At 48.9% G+C, this 20,929-nt stretch overlaps 1 protein-coding gene across 3 annotated transcripts; it reads left to right on the forward strand.

Annotated features, from left to right (window-relative positions):
- The first annotated feature begins 3,660 nt into the window (after positions 1 to 3,660).
- CRYBB1 (crystallin beta B1) lies at positions 3,661 to 19,635 on the forward strand. Of its 3 annotated transcripts, XM_049865857.1 has the most exons (6): positions 3,661 to 3,791; positions 5,955 to 6,147; positions 9,361 to 9,479; positions 15,520 to 15,652; positions 16,811 to 16,953; positions 19,370 to 19,635. In XM_049865857.1, exons 2-6 carry the CDS (start codon positions 5,974 to 5,976, stop codon positions 19,551 to 19,553), a joined length of 753 nt encoding a protein of 250 aa, XP_049721814.1. In that variant the 5' UTR covers positions 3,661 to 3,791; positions 5,955 to 5,973; the 3' UTR covers positions 19,554 to 19,635. The 3 variants fall into 3 exon arrangements, with proteins under 3 accessions (XP_049721814.1, XP_049721815.1, XP_049721816.1); XM_049865858.1 differs by lacking the exon at positions 3,661 to 3,791 and having other exon boundaries at positions 5,895 to 6,147; XM_049865859.1 differs by lacking the exons at positions 3,661 to 3,791; positions 5,955 to 6,147 and adding an exon at positions 8,678 to 9,030.
- Positions 19,636 to 20,929: the final 1,294 nt, after the last annotated feature.

Below are 20,929 nucleotides of genomic sequence, written 5' to 3' on the forward strand. Positions count from 1 at the left end.
TCTACTCTGTCACATGCAGTCAGAATCGACTCGATGGCACCCAACAACAGCAACATCTAACACATGGCTTGGATAAAGGGTTGCCATGGAAACTAAAGACTAAGAACACAACCTCTGCAGCCAGACAGAGTGGGCTGGAATCCCATGCTTACTGGGTGAGGGTAACATTGTGCATGTTACTGATCCTCTCTGAGCCTCAGTTTCCTCATGTGTAAAATGAGTACAACAAGGTAAACTGGGTTTAACCTAAGAGATCAGAGTGTTGTGAGGATTAGTGTAAGTTACACATGAATAGCACTGGCAACTGCTCCTAGAAAAAAATCTTGTTGTTGTTGTTACATGCCGTCGAGTAGGTTCCGACTCATAGTGACCCTATGTACAACAGAATGAAACACTGCCCGGTCCTGAGCCATCCTTACAATTGTTGTTATGCTTGGGCTCATTGTTGCAGCCACTGTGTCAATCCACCTCACTGAGGATCTTCCTCTTTTCCGCTGACCCTGTACTCTGCCAAGCATGATGTCCTTCTCCAGGGACTGATCCCTCCTGACAACATGTCCAAAGTATGTAAGACGCAATCTCGCCATCTTTGCTTGTAAGGAGCATTCTGGTTGTACTTCTTCTAAGACAGATTTGTTCGTTCTCTTGGCAGCCCATGGTATATTCAATATTCTTCGCCAACACCACAATTGAAAGGCGTCATCTCTTCTTCGTTCTTCCTTATTCATTGTCCAGCTTTCACATGCATATGATGCGACTGAAAATACCATGGCTTGGGTCAGGTGCACCTTAGTCTTCAGGGTGACATCTTTGCTCTTTAACACTTTAAAGAGCTCCTTTGCAGCAGATTTACCAGATTAAAAAAAAATTATCATCATAGTTATTGCTAATACTGACAATGATTACTATTAAATTATTATTAATAAAAAAGGCAGGTCCCTAGGTGGCACCTCTACCCAGAGGTGCTGTGAAAGAAAAGTCCTGGAGATCTGCTTCCATTAAGATTACAGCCAAGAAAACCCCATGGAGCAGTTCTACTCTGTAACCCATGGAGTTGCCATGAGATGGAATCAACTCAACCACACCCAACAACAACTACCACAACAATAAAAAAGCAGTGCATAGTTTTTAAGAGCTTGGGATCGGGAGTTAAAAAGATGTGAGTCCCCAATTCCACTTTGTAGATGAGAACACTGAGGCTGAGCGAGGCTGAGAGAGACTTGCCTCAGTTTTCTCATCTGCAAATGGGGCTAATCAGAGCTCCCACCGTATGAGGTCATAGTGAGGATGACAGGAGCCGAGAGCCTAAAATGCTCAGAGGGGTGCTAACACGTGGGCACTGCCACCTCTACCCCCACCTGGCCCTTTGACAGGGGACTCATTGCCAAAGGGGGTCCAGAGCTGCCCAGAGAAGAGACGGCCTGGCCTCACAGCCCAGACCTGTGGGTGGCCTCACCGCAGGCATCTTGGCTGTGGCTCCAGTGTCGCACATCCTGTGGTTCCTGCCCCCACCTCAGCCCTTGGCCCAGGATGAAAGGCTGAGGGGGAGGCTGGCAAGTGAGGGGTGCCAGGTTGGGGGTGGTAGGCTGATCTCCAGCAGAGCTGGGCTGTACGGGGGGCCTGGGTCCCTGGACCCCCACAGAAGAGGCATGAACCTGTGAAGACCCCCAACCCAGGGGCAAGAGAATAAGTTCCCCTGGGTCCCTCTGCTGGCCCTGCTAGTAGTATACCATGTGACTTTGTTCAAGTCACTCTTCCCACCTGGCCTCAGTTTCTGCATTTGTGAAGTGAGGGAGTTGAGTGGTAGAATTTTCAGGATTCGTTCCATTATTCAAAGTCTTTATTGCTCTACCTCGACTTGCGTGTGTGTGTGTGTCTGTGTGTGTTTCTGTGTCTCTGTGTGTATGTGTGTGTGTCTCTCACTTTATCTGTGTGTGTCTCTATCTGTGTGCCTGTGTGTGTCTGCATCTCTATCCCCGCATGTCTCTGTATCTATGTGTCTGGGTGTCTGTGTACCTCTGCGTGTGTGTGTCTCCTGTGTGTGTCTCTACCTGTGTGTATTGTGGGTGTATGTCTCTGTGTGTGTCTGTGTGTGTCTCTATCTGTGTGTGTGTGTATTTCTGTGTGTGTGTTTGTCTGTGTGCATGTCTCTCTCTGGGTCTCTCTCCTTCACCATCCATCTCCCACTCTGCACTCTGATCTCTGTCTCCATTGTCTCTTTCTTTTTTGTCTCTCTCCACCTCTTCTAATCGGTCTCCCTATTTCTCTCTCCCCATCTTGGTTTCCCTCTCTCTCCCTGCGCTCCATCTTCTGTTACGACCCACCGGCAAGACCATCTAGTCACACGGTGTTGACAGAGGACCTGCTGGGTGCCAGGCCCTGCGCCGGGCACTAGGTGTGCAGTGGTGAGCAGATGTGGTATGTCTGGGCAGCTCTGTCCCTGGGTCAGCAAAATTAGAGGTCTGCAGACAGTAAACAAGGCAAGGAAAGGGAAAGGGAGGAAGCTGGGCCCAGTGGGGAATGTGGGGCAGGCCCCAGGTCTTGAATACTCAGCCCACCCAAGCATACCCCCATCCAGAAACAGGAAGCCAGGTCAGGGTCAAAGTCGACTCCACCAGAGTTGGGCATGCAGACTCTGGCTGGAGCCAGCCTGCCTGGGCGGCTTCCCAGCTCTGGCCTCTCTGTGTCTGCACTCTTCTCATCTGTGAAATGGGTATAATGGAAGTACCAAATAAGTTGGGCCATCCTGGGCATTGACCGAGATGGTGTGGGTAAAGCATTTGGTACACAGCTTCACACACGTAAAACCAGAAAAACCAGTTGCCATTGAGTCAATTCCAACTCATGGCGACCCCATGTGTGTCAGAGTAGAACTGTGCTCCGTTGGGTTTTCAATGGTTGATTTTTCAGAAGTAGATCACCAGGCCTTTCTTCCGAGATGCCTCTGGGTGGACTTGAACCTTCAACTTTTCAGTTAGCAGCACAGCGTGTTAACTGTTTGCACCACCTGGGGACTCCCAACACACATAAGCACTTGGTAAGTAGAGCCATGGATATCACGCCATGTCTGCCTTTACCAGGCACTGTCCTGCTCATTGTCACCTTCTTGTCTGTACAGCACTCCAATAGGGACAGGGTCCCTGAAGGTAATTCTTGTTGTCAGCTGCTGTTAAGTCTATCTTCAACTCATAGCAACCCCATGTGACAGAGTAGAACTGCCCCATAGGGTTTTCTAGGCTGTAATCTCTACAGAAGCATTTCACCAGGTCTTCCTTCTGTGGAGCCCCTGGTGGGATTCAAACCACCAACCTTTCAGTTAGCAGCTAAACACTTAACTGTTGGGCCACCAGGGTAGACACCTGCCAAAAGCCACATAGTGCCTAGCGGTCAAGTCAGGGTTCAAATCCAGGTCTCCTAGCTCCCAGGGGCTCCCCTTTTCCCAGGCCCCATGGCTGACAGCAGCAGGTAGCCTGTGGTTGGCCCTTCCCCCAGCTGGATGTGGTAGGAGAGTGGTGGGGTAGGGGCCAAGCAGAGGGCAAGTCAGAAGGTGGATCCCCGCCTTACAGTTTTTGCTGTGCCTGCCAGGCTCACAATAGAAAGTGCAGTTCTCAACAGTAACCTGGTGGCGGGGGAGGGGGACAGGCCCTGTTGGGCCTGCTGAGCCAGCTCCCGCTTTGTGCCACAGACCATAGGCCTGGTGTCTGCCAGGCTATAAAATGGGGGGTCGGCCCCAGTCACCCACAGCACCCACCTACCCGCCCACCCTCAAGCAGGAAGTAGCAGGTCCCCAGGTAAGAGGGAACCTACCCTGATGCACAGAGCTGAAGGGAGGGGTGGAGAAGAGGGGAGTCAGAGAGAGGGGTGGGCAAAGGAACAGGAACATAAGAGAGTCAGAGAGAAGTCAGAACATAAGAGAATTAGAGAGTTGAGAAAAAGATGAGAGAGAAATAAAGAGAAACTAAGAACTGATAGAGACACAGGCAGAGATACAAAAAGGACACGATACGGGGGAGGGAGTGAGTCAGAGAAAGAAAAGTAAAGATAGAAATAAAGAACAGGTAGAGACAGGCAGAGAGAGGGAGAGAGGGAGAGAAGGGGACAGAGAGAGGAACAGTCCCAGGTAGAGACACAGACACACACACACAGAGAGGGACAGAGACAAAGACAGAGAGAAAGACACACAGACAAAGAGAAAGAAAAGCAGAGAGAGGCAGACAGATACATGCAGAGAGAAAGAGAGACACAGACAGATAGAGAGAAAGACACACAAACACAGAGAGAGTGAGAGAAAAGCAGAGACAGAGAGAGGGAAAGACAGAAAAGGAATGAGAACATCTCCTGGCAGAATGAGTCCAAACACCACCCCAGGGTAGTATAGATTCAGGGGCCGATGTGGGGGAGCATGGGCCTGGAAGGCACAGATGTGGCCCAGATGTCTGTCTGGCCTGCCCACAGAGGTCAGAGCCCAGAGCAGTGACAGCCCAGCTGGGAGACAGATGGGGAGGGATCTGCCTGCCCTGCTAGGAGTGCTCAGGAGTCCAGCTGGCCAGAGGGTCTTCATCTGAGCTGCCAAGGGGCCTTGAACCCCTTGAAAGTCTCTCCAAAATTGAAGGGGGCATTTTTTTTTTTTTTTTGGTGACAAGGTGAAGCTTTCATCAAACAATCAAAGGCAACCATGACCGATAGCGATTAGAAACCTCTGGAATTGACTACAGCTCTCTCTGCCCAGCTCCCACGCGGCCACAATCCTCCTTTTTAGAAGCCCCGACATGCACTCAACATGTTCCCTTGGGTCCTCCTGTAGGCCCCAGCCCTAGCCCTGGGTCAGCCTCCACACACCCGCTTCAGAGAATTCCAGAGGCAGCGGTTAGAAAAGGAGACGGGAACACGCCTTCATTCATTCTTTGAACAGCTATTTACCCCAAATCTCCTATATGCCAGGCACAGATCCAAGTGCTGGGAGAGACGAAGGGGCTCATAAAACCACAGAGCAGTTAGGAACCCAGTTGCTGAGGTTTGTCCCCTAGAGTTGGAACAGCAGAGCTAACGGTCACTATCCGTATGGGCTACTAAACCTCAATTTGCTCAGTGAGGATAACGACAGCGCCTTCCCCATGGGGTTATAAGGAGCCCTGGTGGCAGAACGGTTAAGCGCTCAGCTGCTAACTAAAAGCTTGGCGGTTCGAACCCACCCAAGTGGTGCTTCGAAAGAAATGCCTGACGATCTGCTCCTGTAAAGATTAACAGCCTAGAAATCCTGTGGGGCAACTCTGTCATATAGGATCTCTATGAGTCAGAACCCACTCCATGGCACACAGCATGGGCTTAGGGTGTGTCGGATGAGTTCATGAAGGCGTGTAACGGAGCTTAAAAAAAAAAAACAGTATATACCCCGCAAGGTGACTTACTGTTGCTATTAATCAAAATAATAATCTGGTGAGCTGACCAGAAAGTGCAGTAGCAAATAGCAAGGGCGACCAAAAAAAAAACCAAAAAGTCAAACCAGTTCCATCAAGTTGATTCTGAGTAGAACTGTTCTACAGGGTTTTCAATGGCTGTGATTTTTCGGAAGTAGATCGCCAGGCCTTCCTTCTGAGGTGTCTCTGGGTGGGTTCAAACTCCCAGCTCTTTATTTAGTAGTTGAGTGCTTAACCATTGGTGCCACCCAGGGGCTTCTGAGGTGGTAATCTACTTGGGGTGGAAGGGAGGGCATTCTTGGTGGCGGGAGCCATGACAAAGGGCTAGAGGAAAGATGGATGGGCTTAGTGTCCCCAGACAGGAAATTCTTGTGTGTAGTAGGGGATAATACAATCAAATTCAAGGCTTACATTTTAGGAGAAAGAGGGGAAATGAGTTCAATGGAGCCTGACAACACGGGGCGAGTGGGTGTGGAAATGGGGAGGCAGCTCGGGGGTGCCGTCCTGAATTAACCTGGGCCGAGGGTTTCTTTACAGCCGGCTGCAGCCGGGAACCATGTCTCAGGCTGTGACAGCCTCGACAACAGCTGCCGTGAACCCAGAGTCTGATGGGAAGGGGAAGGGAGCCCCACCTGCAGGGCCAGCCCCGGCCACCGATTCCACCCCGGCCCCAGCATCTGTGCCCGTGCCCATCGCTAAAGTGGGGGACCTTCTTCCTGGGAACTACAAGGTAAGGACCTGTGGGTGGCATGGCTGGGCTCTACTGGTTCCCTCTCTTCTTCCTCCTCTTCCTGTTCCTCCCTCTCCTCCTCCTCTTCCTCCTCCTGCCCTTCCTCTTTCTCCCCCTCTTCCTCTTCCTCCTCTTCCTTCCCTTCCCCCTCCTCTTTCTCACCCTCCCCTCCCCTTCCTCCCCTTCCCCCTTTTCTTCCTCCTCCTCCTTCTCTTTCTCCTTCTGCTCCTCCCCCTCCCTCCCCCTCCTCCTCTTCTTCCCCCTCCTCCTCCTCTTCCTCTTCCCTCTCACCTCCCACCCTCTTCCCTCTCACCTCTTTCTCACCTCCTTTGCCTAATTTCTCTCCTTTCCCCTCTTCTCCCCCTCCTCTTCCTTCTCCTCCTCCTCGACCCCTCATCCTGTCCATCCTCTCTCTCTTTTCTTTTTCCTCCCCCTTTGTCCCCTCCCGCACTTCTCTTTCCCAGCCACAAATGAGACTCAGGCCAATCTGGAAATCCAAGAACGCGGCCAGGGGCTTCAGCAGACCTAGAAAAAGGGGCGCCATCACTTCTGGAGCTGTTAAATGATGCCACCACCAAAATATAACATTGTAGGCTTCAAGGGACACCTGCCAGGTGGCAAGACACCTGCGCAAGACTGTGCACACAGTTTGTCAAAAGCAAGAAACAGAAGATCGAAAGCAGCGGGCTGGCTGTGCTGCAGGAACAGCCTGCGTGAGGTTTGCCAGGCCTGCAGGATGCCTCAGGCCCCCTGTAAAGATTGTTCTCAGTGGCCAGAGCTGAAAAGGTTCCTGGAGAGCAAGCTGCCCAGTGCTCTGGGGTTTGGATTGGTTTGGCATTAACTTCAGGTGTACAGGCCTGGATCATTTCAAAGTCCTCGGTCTATAATGTGCTGCCACTTGGTCCACGCAGGGACCGCTTTCGTTTATGGAGGAGCAAATGGTTACCACACTCAGTGGCTGACTGAAGAGTTGGAGGTTCAGGTCAACCCAGAAGCACGTCAAAAGGAAGCCCTGGTGATCTGCTTCTGAAAAATCAGCCACTGGAAACCCTGTGGAGCACAATTCTACTCCAACACACATGTTGCTGTCCAGTGATTCTAATTTTGGTGACCAATGTGATAGAACTCTTCCACAGGGTTTTCAAGGCTGTGACCTTTTGGAAGCAGATCACCAGGCCTTTCTTCCGAGGTGCCTCTGGGTGAATTCGAATTGCCAACCTTTCAGTTAGTAGTCAAGCCCCCAACCAACTGTGCCACCACGGCAACCAATAGCTGGTGTTTAATTTTTATTTGATTTTTAATATTTCAGTGAGCACCTGCAAACCCACCCCCACCCCCCATTAAAAGTCAGGACTTGGTAAAAATCCTCTAACATCAAGGCAACAGCCATCCTTATCCCTGTGTCCTTCGTCTACTTGTTTTCCTTTTTATATGCCTGTCTGCATTATTACTTTAAAAGTATACGCTCTTTTAGTCTGACTTGTTTTTAATTTATTGAAATGTGCTGTATGCAATTATTCTGGAAAGGATCCCTGGTGGGGCAACAATTAAGTGCTCAGCTGCTAACAGAAAGGTTGTTGGTTTGGAACCCACCCAGCGGCTCCTTGAGAGAGAGACCTGGTGATCTGCTCCTGTAAAGATTATAACCTAGGAAACCCATGGGGCAGTTCTACTCTGTCACATGGGGTGGCTATAAGTTGGAAAGGACACGATGACACCTAACAACAACAACAATCGTTCTGGATTTTTCTGTTTTCTTCCACTTACTGTGAGATTCCTAATATCCACCCATAACATTGTACAGTACTGTGGGTCATTTGTCTCAGCTGTCAGGTGATACTTCAGAGTGTTCCTGGACTCCCGTAGATCCAGCACTCTCCTGGTGAGGACCATGAGGGTCATGGCTAGGTTTTGCTTTTGTGAACAGCGAAGCTAGGGTGTGCTACCCTTATTTCCAGGGGTACATACATGCATGAGTTTCTCTTGAACAGAGAACTGTAGGAGTGGCTGTGCCAGGACAATGGCGTGTGGAAAAAACAAGTTGCCATCGAGTCAACTCTGACTCATGGAGCCCCCATGTGTGTCAGAGAAGATCTGTGCTCCGTAGGGTGTTCAATGGCTGCTTTTTTGGAAGTAGGTCGCCAAGCCTTTCTTCTGAGGTGCCTCTGGGTAGACTCAAACCTCCAAACTTCTGTTAGCAGCCAAGCGCATGAACCATCTGTACCATCCAGGGACTCCTGTTCCTTTCACAGCTGAGTAAACTGAGGCTCAAAGACAGGGGACACTTGCCTCGGTTCACACAGCAAGTGAATAGCAAAGTTTTCCAACGTGGGCAAAAACAAGACCTGAGGCTTAGCGAGGGGAGGAGATGAACCCAAGTTCACTATGTTGTGGTTGAAAGACTGGCACGTGTTTCCTGAGCGTCAGCTCTGCAGCAGGTGCTGGGGCTGGAGATAGGAAATGGATCAGCCCCTGGTCCTGCCCTTGAGGATCTCCCCTTTGACAGAAGGGGGTGGGGCACAAAGAGAGAGAGACCCAGAAGCAAAGCAGCAGGAACTGTTCAGTGTGTGATTACATGGTGCTTATGGGATAAGCAAGGATCCCTGGTGGTGCAACAGTTAAGTGCTCGGCTGCTAACCAAAAGATTGACAATTCAAACCCACCCAGTGGCTCCAGAGGAGAAAAACCTGGTGATCTGTTTCCTGAAAGATCACAACCAAGAAAACACTCTGGGGCGGTTCTACTCGGTCACATGGAGTTGCTATGAGTTGGAACTGACAGCACCCAATAACGACAATGGGATGAGCACAATGTAGTGAACTCAATCAAGCCCAAATGGGAGAGGGCATCAGGGAAGTCTTCCTGGAGGAGGTGACATCTGAGGTGAGAACAGAAGCATGAGTTTGGCCACGGAAGTTCCAGGATGGAGATGTGTGGTGGAAAGGGCATTCCAGGCTGAAGGAAGAGCACAGAGAAAGGCCTAGAAGAGAGATATGTCAAGTCCAAATGATGGTGCAGGTTTTATATACAAGAGTTGGGGAGGGAAGAAGACAGGATCATCTCACAGTCCTGGATTCAGGACATGCTCTCATGTGGGCCGTGCATGGCCTGCTGTGCTTTAGGTAGTTACTCATTTTTGTCTCTCCTGACCCCATCTGGAAGTAGCCCTCCCCTCTCACCCTGTCCTTCACCATGTGGTCTTCTCTCTTGCAGCTGGTGGTCTTCGAGCAGGAGAATTTCCAGGGCCGACGGGCAGAATTCTCAGGAGAATGCTTGAACCTGGGAGACCATGGCTTTGACCGAGTGCGCAGCCTCATCGTCATCTCGGGACCGTGAGTGTGTGTGGGTCCCTTCACCCTCTGCCACAGTAAAATAATAAAAACAACCAGACGACTGCAGCTGCCACTTACTGGGAGCCTGCTCCTGCCTGCAACCGTGCATACGGTGGCACATATATTACGGCCAATCTTCGTTCCAAACCCAGGAGTCCCTGGGTGGTACAAATGGTTGAGCACTTGCCTACTAGCTGAACGGCTCGCGGCTCCAACTCGCCCAGAGGTGCCCTGGAAAACAGACCTGCCGATCTGCTTCCGAAAGGTCAGCCTTGAAAACACAAGAGCAGTTCTACCCTGCACACACGGGGTTACCATGAGTCAAAATCAATGCGACGGCAACTAAACAACAACATTTCAAACCAATGAGGGAGGTGTTATTCTCTTTCCCATTTTCCAGATGAGGAAATCGAGACTCAGAGTGGTGATCTGATCGGTATAAGGTCACACGGCCAGTAAGTCATGATTCTCGGCTCCAGAAAAATGCTTCTACTACCGAAGGAGCCCTGGCTCATCACTGAGGCCAGGAGGAGGCCAAAGGGTCAGGTGTTCACCAGCTGTCCCACCCCAGACATCAAGCAGTCCTAGAAGTAATAATAAGCATTTGTTGAGTACCCACTAGGTGCCAGGTGCTGGCTGAGGGCTTTCCTAGATGATCTCACAGTGCTCTATGAGGGAGGGGCTATTCTTTTTTCACAATATTTTTTTTATATTGGTGAAAATATATACAACCATACACCGTTACAACAACATCTACATGTTCAACTCAGTGACACTGATAACATTCTTCAAGTCATGCAACCATTCTCGCCATCCTTTTCCAAATTGTTCCACCACCATTAGCTTAAACTCAATGCTCCCCCTAAGCTTCTCATCTAACCTTTTGAGTTGCTGTTGTCAATTGGATTGCACATAGATAATTCTTTCAAAGAACACAACACTCAAGGCAGACATACTTTACTTATTAAGATAAACTGTTTTGGGGTTCAAAGCAGACTTCAGGGGATAGTTTTGGTTTATGGTTTAAAGATTATCTCAGTAACAGTTTTGGGGGTTCATCCAGCCTCAATGGCTTCAGGAACAGCAGATTCCATGAGAATTTGCAATTCTGTTCTGCATTCTTACCCCTTTTAATTAGGATTCTTTACAGAATCTTTGATCGAAATATTCAGTAATGGTAGCCAGGCACCATCCAGTTCTTCTGGTCTCAGGGCAAAGGGGGCAGTTGTTCTTGGAGGCAACCAGACATGCAATCCATTTCCTCCTCTGATTCCTAACTCTCCTCCTTTTGGAGGGACTATTCTTATCCCTATTTGACAAATGGGGAAACTAAGGCTCGGAGTTTTTTTTTTTTTTCCGCCTCCAATGCTTTAATAACCACTTTAAAATAATCACTGCCTGGCTTCAGTTGCCTGGGCTTCTCTGGGCCTCAGTGAGCCCATTATAAAGCAAGAATAATCATTCCTGTGCACTGAGGTCAGTATGCTCAGCCAGCCTCAGGACAAGACTCACATGGCCCCTCTGCTTCTTTTTTCCCCACCCTGAAAGTCCCTAAGGCGTATGGAGCTGCAGCAAACAGGATTCAGCCTGTATTCTGAGCATCTTTGGGGTCAGAGAGACCTGGATTTGAGTTTCAACACCCCCGTTTGCCTTGTCTAGTCTCTGAGGCTCAGTTTTCCCATCTCTGAAATAAGGAGAATAATGGTCCCCACGACCCCCAAGACAATTATTCCGAGGCCTAAAGGAGATAATGCACGACTTTGCTGTTGTTAGCTGCCATCAAGTTGATGCTGACTCATGGTGACCCCATGTGACAGTAGAACTGCTTCGTACGGTTTTCTGGGCTGTAATCTTTATGGGAACAGATTGCTTGGCCTTCTCTTTTGCGGTGTCATTGGGTTGGTTTGAACCACCAACCTTTTGCTTACCAGCCAAGGGCAAACTGCACCACCCAGCATCCTTAATGCAGGATCAGCTTGGTACTTCATGGCATCCAAACATGGCAGGTCACTATGATGATTCTTTCCCTCCCTGTTGCCCTGTGAGCTTAACCAAGTCACCCTGGCCAGGTGTGTACTGGGAGGGCACATTTCCATCTCCTGTACCCACCCCACCCCCGATGTAGTCAACACAGCCTCAGCCCTGCCCTCAGCCCCAAAGCCCAGCTGGAGACAGAAGCAGCTACCGGATGTGGCCAGCTTGGGTTTCAAAGCTTTTTTCGGTACTGGTGACTCAAACCAAGAGTATTTCTCCTCAAACCCAGATGCAGCTGGTATGTGCCCCACAGCTGTGCCTAGCAGGGAGAGAAGTGGGCCTGTGGTCCAGGCATCTGGGTCTGTGTCAGGGCCAGGCAGTGCTGTGGGAAAGGCAGTGGTGGGAAAGAAAACGAGGAGGATGAGTTGGGCAAGGGGCAGGGAGTGTGCTCCTCAGCACAGAGCTAGGAGACATGCCTGCCTGAAACCTAAGAGACTAAACCTGACACTTGACACCATGGTGTGACCTTAGACTGGTAACTTAATCCCCTTGAGCTTCAGTTTCCACATCTGTAGGTGAAAATTTCTACCCGTCCCCCCCCCCCCCCCGCCCCGGCCCCGTAGGAAACCCTGGTGGTATACTGGTTAAGTGCTACGGCTGCTAACCAAAGGGTTGGCAGTTCAAATCCGCCAGGCGCTCCTTGGAAACTCTATGGGGAGTTCTACTCTGTCCTATAGGGTCGCTATGAGTCGGAATCGATTCGATGGTGCTGGGTTTGGTTTTTTTTTTTTTTTGGTTCTCTCACTGCTGGAAACACTGGTGGCACAGTGGTTAAGAGCTATGGCTGCTAATCGAAAGACACTCCTTGGAAACTGTACGGGAGGCAGTTCTACCCTGCCCTATAGGGTTGCTATGAGTCAGAATCGACTCGACCACAAGGAGTTTGGGTTTTTGGTTTTCTCTCATTGCTCATAAGGCCCAAATGAGCTATGTTGTGTTATTATTCCATCCATCCATCCATTCATCATCCATCTATTTACCCATCTATATATCCATTCACCAGGTCATCGTGAGTTGGAATCAACTCAATGGCAACAGGTTTAGAGGTTTTTTGTGTATATGTATATGAATATATATATTCATTCATAAATTGATCCACCCATCTACCCACCCAACCATCCATCAGTCCAACCATCCTTCCATTTATTCATCCATCAATCCACCCATCCATTCATTCTTCCGTCATCTAGCCATCCACAATCCATCCATCCATCCATCTACCCACCTACCCCTTCATTCATCTACACACCCATTTACCCACCCATTTGTTCAACCATCAATTCACTCATTAATCCATTGATTGATGGATTGATCCATCCATCCATCCATCCATCCATCCATCCATCCATCCATCCATCCATCCATCCATCCATCCATCCATCCATCCATCCATCCATCCATCCATCTATCCATCCATCCATCCATTTTTAGTTCTTTCATCCCAGCCTCAGGAGGGCTGAGGCAGATTTAGCTCTATCCTGGGTGGACAAGTCTTTAATTCTGTCACTCTAGTGTGGATTGGCTCATTCCTCAGACAAGGGCCTCAGGTACCTGGGACACATTCTGTTTCAATCCATGGTAGTAGCCCATCACCCTCATCTCTCTCTGGGTAGAGGAAGGTCTCAGTAGCACCCAGGGAGATGACACCAGTGTCCCCTGTTCCCTGAGAACTCCTGGACATATCTTGCTCAAAGGTCAAGGAGCCGCTTAGTCTCAGCCTTCTCACCTATAAAATGGGGATCTTCCTCTCCCACCGCCCCCCGCCCCCGCCAGTGTCCCTGGTCTCTCTAACACAAGATCACTTCCTAGTCTTAATCAGATTGCACTGGGAAAGCCAGGAAAAGCTCCCCTCTAGCTTCAGACTTCTAATTTGTCCCTGTAGAGAACTGAACGCCCTTATATGCAATATCACATTTAATTCTCACAGGTATCTGAGAGGCAGGTATTACTATCATTCCCCTTCTATTGTCTCCATACCATTTATTGAGTATCTTCTGCATGTCAACCTTCCCTTTTTTTTCTGGTGAAGTATACACAGCAAAAGAAACCATTTCAACAATTTCTACATGTACGATTCAGTGACATTGATTACATCATTCAAGTTGTGCCACCATTCTTTCTATTCTTTTCCAAATTATTCCACTACCATTACCTTAAACTCAATGCCCCCTATGCTTCCCATCTAACCTTTCAAGTTGCCGCTGTCAATTTGATCTTACCTAGATAATTCCTGAAAAGAGTACAATGCCCAAACGAAAAACCACTGCCATCGAGTCAATTCTAACTCATAGCAGCCCTATAGGACAGAGTAGAACTGCCCCATAGAGTTTCCAAAGAGCGCCTGGCAGATTCAAACAGCCAACCTCTTGGTTAGCAGCCATAGCACTTAACCACTACGACACCAGAGTTTCCAAAGCAGACGTATTTTCCTAATTACCTATTTTTGGTTCAAAGACTTCAGGGGCTAGTTTTCGTTTAAGGTTTAAAGATTATCTCAGGGCAGTAGTTTTGGGGGGTGCCAGCCTTGTATTTATTCAACATCTGACTCAAGCCTCTGTCTTGACTTTTCCCTTATCCCAGCAACTCCAGGGCTAGTATTTATTTATTACGTTTCCTTTAAATTGACCCTTTTTTTACACAGCTAAATATATCTAGAAAGAAAATGTATATCACTTTTATAAATGGAGAGCTAATATCACTTGCTCTAAGTAAAAGGCATCCATAAAAAATTAATGCAGAGAACACAAAGCATTGTTATTATGCAGTTGCCTGCTGGAGCCTCTGAACCTGAAGCCTGTCCTTCCTTTGCGACAAAAAGAGAGATTACCAAGTGTTAAGAGCTCAGCTGTTTGAACCCACCAGCACCTCTGCTAGAGAAAAGACCTGGCGATCTGCTCCTGTAAAGATTAAAAAAAAAAAAAAAATAGGAAACCCTATGCGGCAGTTCTGCTCTGTCCTATAGGATCGCTATGATTTGCAATTCAACTTGAAGCCACACAACCACAACAAAAGTTGCATTAGCGTCAACCAGAGACTTTCTCCTGGCTGTCGTTGTTAGTTTCCACCTAGTCTGCTCCTACTCAAGGCAACCTTATGTATAACAGAACACAGAGTTGCCTAGTCATGTCATCTTAATGATCTTTGGGATAAATGGAAGCCCATTGTTGTGGCAACAGTGTCAATCCACCTCATTGAGGGTTTCCCTCATTTTCGCTGACCCTCTCCCAGCTGCAATCGGGATTTTAAGAAAATGACTTTCTCCTTCTGTGTTATTTGACACCAGGTCCTTGTGGTACTTAAAAATCACAGAGTGACTCTTACATCTGGGGAACATTTTGCTCAGATGTTGTTGTTGTTAGCTTCTGACTTGGCTCTGGCTCATGGTGATCCTGACTCATGGTGACTCTGTGCACAACGGAAGGAAACACTGCCCGATCCCGCGCCATCCCCATCACTGGTTTCAGATTGGACCATTGTGATCACTGGCTGATTTTTCAGAAGTAGATCGCCAGGCCTTTCTTCCTAGTATGTCTTAGTCTGGAAGCTCTGCTGAAACCTGTTCAGCATCACAGCAACACATAAGCCTCCACCAATAGATGGGTGGTGGCTGTGCATAAGGTGTACTGGCCAGGAACTGAACCAGGTCTCCCACATGGGAGGCAAGAATTTTATCATTGCACCACTAATGTCTCTTTGCTTAGTTACACAGATTATCTCATTTGATCCTTCACCATCTCCAAGAAGATAAGCATATTAGTGTAGATGAGGAAACTGAGGCTCGGAGAGGTAAAGCCATGTACCCATGGTCACACAGCTAGTAAGTGGCATAATCAAGAATCAAACCCATTGGTGTCAGGCCCCCTATGACTTTCCCACTGGCCTTGGGGCTGCCTTGCAAGGGGGAGGTGGGAAGACAAGGAGGAGTGGCTTCAGATAATGATTTCTCTTTTCTCTGCCTCTGCCCCTCTGGACCTTCTCCATCCCCACGGTACCTCTCAACACCCAGTTGGGTCGCCTTTGAGCAGTCCAACTTCCGAGGGGAGATGTTTGTCCTGGAGAAGGGCGAGTACCCACGCTGGGACACATGGTCGAGCAGCTACCGCAGTGACCGGCTAGTGTCCTTCCGACCCGTCAAGATGGTAAGTGGCTCTTGGTCCAGAGCTGGGTGACGTGTGGGGTAGAGCAGGGGCAAGTCTGAGATCAGACTTTGAGTGAGGTAATGGAGTAGGGGATGGAAGGAGGGAATGGTAGACAGGGAAGGGTAGTGACCTCTGGGCTAATTGTTACTCACATCCCCATGAGACAAGCATAACCCCATTCTACAGATGGGCAAACTGAGACTCGGGGGGCAGGGTAAAATGCCCCAGATCACCAGCACAGAAGTGTCAGAAGCAGGATTTGAACCTAGATCTGTGTTCCACCAGTGCCCCATGGTGCTCCCAGGATCAATTTCTCACTTTTACCCAAATCATAAGAAACACAGAATTTACCAACGGTGCACAGAAATATTTCCCTGCTGTGTGATGTTGGTCAAGAACCTTAACCTCTCTGAACCTCTCTGTCCACGACCACAATAATAAACATACGAGTAATTTTTTTTTTGGAACACTTGGTGTATGCTGGGCACAGTGCTAAGAGCTCCAGAGGGATTAACTTGTTTAAGCTTCATGACATCCCTGTGAAGCAGAGATTGTTGTTATTGTTGATGGGCACTGTCATGTCGACTCCAACTCTTAACCCGTTGCTGTTGAGTCGATTCCGACTCATAGCAACCCTGTAGGACAGAGTAGAACTGCGCCATACAGTTTCCAAGGCTATAATCTTTACAGAAGTAGGCTGTCACATCTTTCTCCTGAAGAGTGGCTATTGGGTTTGAACCACTGACTTTCTGGTTAGTGGGAGAACGCTTAACCGTTGCACCACCAAAGCTCCTTTTCCGACTCATAGCGACCCTATATGACAGAATAGGACTGCCCACATAGGGTGTCCTAGACTGCCACATCTTTTCTCCCATTGAGTGGCTGGTGGGTGTGAACTGCTGACCTTTTGGTTAGCAGCCGAGTGCTTAACCATTGGCAGGTGGGGCTCTTGAAGCAGAGGTTGTTGTCCATCTTTCTACAGATGAGGAGGGCCCTTCCAGGCCTGACAGCTGAGATCCCAGGATTGTACCCCGTTGGTCTGCCCACACTTAGCTCTCTCACTTCCTATCTTTGGCCAGCACCCAGGGGACCCCACGAAGTTACTTCTCTTTCCCCTGTGCCTACTTGGCATGCCTGACCATCCCTCTTGCTCCCCAGGACTCCCAGGAGCACAAGATCTGCCTGTTTGAATGTGCCAACTTCAAAGGTAACACCATGGAGATCCAGGGGGACGACGTGCCTAGCCTCTGGGTCTATGGCTTCTGTGACCGCGTGGGCAGTGTGCGGGTCTGCAGCGGGACGTAAGCATCCCTACAGCCTTGCCCTCATCCCGTTTCAAATACAGACTGACTGGAGGCTGCGCCCTCATGGGATATTTCATTAGAGGCATAGGAAAGGCTGTGTCCCTCCCAGACCCCCCCAGTACCAGTGCCTCAGACTCCACCAGTGCCTCTGGGGCATGGAGTCACACTAATCACATGTCAGTGTAAAGAAATCTGCCAATTGGTTCTAGAAAGCTGGAAGATGGGGAGAACAGGGAGCTGCTAAACTCAGATGGATATTGGGGGAATAGTTAAACAAGGAGCCAGAGTTGATGTGGATAGATGATTCTGGGTGTGTCTGGGGAAAGATAATATTCAGAGAAATCCAGAGGGTTGGGGGACACCAGCAAAATGGCTTCTGAGAGGTGAGCCTGTATAATGAAAGGGCTGTGACCCTGCCACTGATAACCTGTGGAGCCTGGGTGAGCCCCACTCCTCTCTCTGTGCCTTAGTGTTGCTTGCTATACAGTGGGCAGACGAGGATCCCTGAATTTAGAAGGCTTTTTCTACTCTGAACTCCCAGGATTTGAAGCTTCCCAAACAGAGCCCCATGACCCCAAGTTCATGAGAGCACAGGGAAGGGCTGAGTGCCCAAAGGAGGTCACTTCACCTATATCCCTGCCTCCAGATAACCATGGCAGCAACCCCTGTTGTTCTCTTTCCAAATATGAGGCCTCTATCTCTCCCCATCTGAGACTCTTTCTGAGTTCCCGTAATACCATCGGGGCCCTGGCCTTTTTCTCTTTCCTTTTCCTTCCCAGAAACCTACATCCCCACCATTCCAGCCATCCCATATTTACTGAGCCTGTTTGAGCTTGGGACTGTGCTAGACACCCTGGGGAAGGCAGAGATGAATAAGGCACAGTTCCTGCTTTCAAGAGGTTTACCTGGCCTAGCAGGGGAGGCCCAAGTATACCTGTGAGATAGTGACCAGCAATACTAGGCAAGAGATGGTCCCAACAGGGCATTTATGCATCAGAGAAGAAAGGAAGGTTTCTGGGACCTGGGTGTGTGTGTTGGGGTGGGGGCTGAGAGGCAGGTGAGAGATGGTTTAACCTGAGAGGTTGGGACTTAAACCAGGCTTTGAAAGACGGGCAGGGGGCTGGGAGAAGCCTGGGAAAGGCCCTCTTGGCAGAGGCAATGATAAAGGTTAGAAATTAATCATTCTGACAATTAACATGTATTGAGTACTTACTACGAGGAGCCCTGGTAGCACAGTGGTTAAGCACTCAGCTACTGACTGGAAGGTCAGTGGTTTGAACTTACCAGCTCCTCCACAGGAGAAAGATGTGGCAGCCTGCTGCCGTGAAGATTTACAGCCTTGGAAACCCTATGCGGCAGTTCTACTCTTTCCCATAGGGTCGCTATGAGTCAGAATCAACTCAATGGCAGTGGGTTCGGAGTGCTTACTCTATACCACGCACTGTGCTAACCACTTTGAATAATTGTTGAATCTTCACAACAAGCCAATTAAGTAGCTGTGTTAATCATCCCATTATATAGTCAACACACTGAGGTTCTAATACGGTACCTACTCAGATCCCCTCAGCTGGGATTTAAACCCAGATGTGTCTGACACCACAGTGTGTGCTCCCAACCACCTCACACAATCCACTGGCACACAAAGGAAACCTGTTTTTGAAACAAGGCTCCTCCTTCTTATCTTCCTTTGATTCAGTTTTTCCCTGACCCCCAACTCATCACTTGCAGTGGGATGTGTATTAACCTGCCTGCCATGCAGGCAACATACTGAGCAAGCTCTTTAAGTACATTTTCCCATTTGGTCTCCACGACACCCTACTAAACCAGCTACCATGAGCGTCCCCATTTTCCAGAAGTGGAAACTGAGGCCTGTCAGAGAACTGAACTCATTGCCCAGGATTGTCTGTGCACCAGGATTATTGTTTGTTGTCGTCGAGTCGGCTCCGACTCACAGTGACTTTAATGTATAACACAGAGAAACACTGTCTGGTCCTGCACCATCTTCATGATCCTTGGTATATCTGGGGTTTCTCTCATTTTTTGTTGGCCCTCTACTTTACCAAACATGATGTCCTTTCTAGCAATTCGTCCTTCCTGATGACATATCCAAAGTAAGCAAGTTGAAGTCTTGCCATGTTTACTTCTAAGGTTCCGGTTGTATTTCTTCCAAGACTGATGTGTTCATTCTTCTGGCAGTCCACAGTTTATTCATTGTTCTTCACCAGCACCACAGTTGAAACCCAGCAGGGGGACACAGCAGGAAAAGGAAAAGCCAGGATGGAGGAGCTCTGTGTGACCCATGCCTGAACCCCAGAGGGGACAGATGGAGAGCTGGGATGGGCTGGGCAAGGTCTGGGTGTAGGTCAGTGTGGCTGGCTGGGTCTCCACATTGTTGTTCTTGCTTCCCCCCTAGCTGGGTCGGCTATCAGTATCCTGGCTACCGTGGATACCAGTACCTCCTGGAGCCTGGAGACTTCCGGCACTGGAACGAGTGGGGGGCCTTCCAGCCGCAGATGCAGGCCGTGCGTCGCCTGCGTGACAAGCAGTGGCACCGGGAGGGCTCCTTCCCTGCCGTGGCCGCTGAGCAACCCAAGTGAGCCTCTACTCCACTCCGGTCTCATGCCCCATCCCTTCCTCAGGCTCCATTTTCCCTTCTTTCCTGTGCAAATAAAAGTTCTAAGGCCAAACTGTCTCCTGGGTCTGTGAACAAGGGTACGCCTCGAGGTTCCCTGTTATTGCTGTGACGTGACTTTCTCAGTCACGATAATAAAAATAGCTAGCACTGTAAAGTTCGTCACACACGTTATCTTAGCATATCCTTGTAAGGAAGTTATCTCTTTGTGAAGTTGGTAGGAGCCCTGGGTGGTGTTAAGCAGTTAAGCACTTAGCTGCTAACGGAAAGCTTGGCAGTTCAAATCCACCCAGCAGCTCTGCGGGAGAAAGACCTGGTGGTCTGCTTCCCTGAAGAATGCAGCCAAGAAAACCCTATGGGGCAGTTCTACTCTGTCATGTGGGGTTACTGAGTCAAAATTGCCTTGATGGCACCTAACAACAACAGGAAGTGGGCGTTAAAAAAAAATCTGTTCCAACTCATGGTGACCCTACCTGCTTTAGAGTAGAACTGTGTTTCACAGGGTTTTCTTGGCTGTAATTTTGTGGAAGCAGATTGCCAAGCCTTTCTTCCAGTGCACTGCTGGGTGGATTCAAACCACCAATCTTTGGGTTAGTGGCAGGGAGCAAACTGTTAGTGCCACCCAGGGACCTGGGTATTATAGTTATGTCCCTTTAACAAGTGAGGAAATTGAGGCTCAGAGGGGGAAGAGACTTGCCCAACGTCACAGAGCTAGTGAGTGTAGATTTGACCCCAGGCAGTCTACCTCCAGAGCCTGCACTCTTAGACAAATCTCAAACTCTAGTCCGTCAGGCACCGTCCTCATGATTTCTTTCCCTATCTGCACACCACCTGCTCTGTTATTTACTGAATAATTTTATTGACATCCATTCACTCTTTTGTGCTTGAATGTATTGATTTGTAAATAAAACTTTGTGACACTACAGGAAGTGGGAAATCAGCATCATATGCCGTAGATAGAGCAATCATAAAAATAAATATAATTTAAAGAAGGCCAGGTGTGTAATTTCCAGCACGCTACTGCCTCTGGAAGGCTCTAGTCCTGGGACCTGCTTGCTCTTTGGCAAAATGGGTCATTAGCAAGTGCTGGGAAGAAGTGGGTAAGGCACATTTGTACTAAACAGATTTTTTTCCCCTGATTCAATCAAAGAAGATTGACACATCATTATTTTCTCATATCTGATTCAGTGTTGTTTAATCCTGAGTCCAGGCTCCACCTGGAATTATCTCTCCTATTACAAATGGAACATGCCTTGCCCTTTAGAAATCTATAGCAGTCAATATCGCCTCCCATATCAATAGGTAATATTGATTAATGTTATTAATCTTTAATCCTTTCAG

Source organism: Elephas maximus, chromosome 22 (assembly GCF_024166365.1).
Source record: "Elephas maximus indicus isolate mEleMax1 chromosome 22, mEleMax1 primary haplotype, whole genome shotgun sequence".
Taxonomy (NCBI): domain Eukaryota; kingdom Metazoa; phylum Chordata; class Mammalia; order Proboscidea; family Elephantidae; genus Elephas; species Elephas maximus.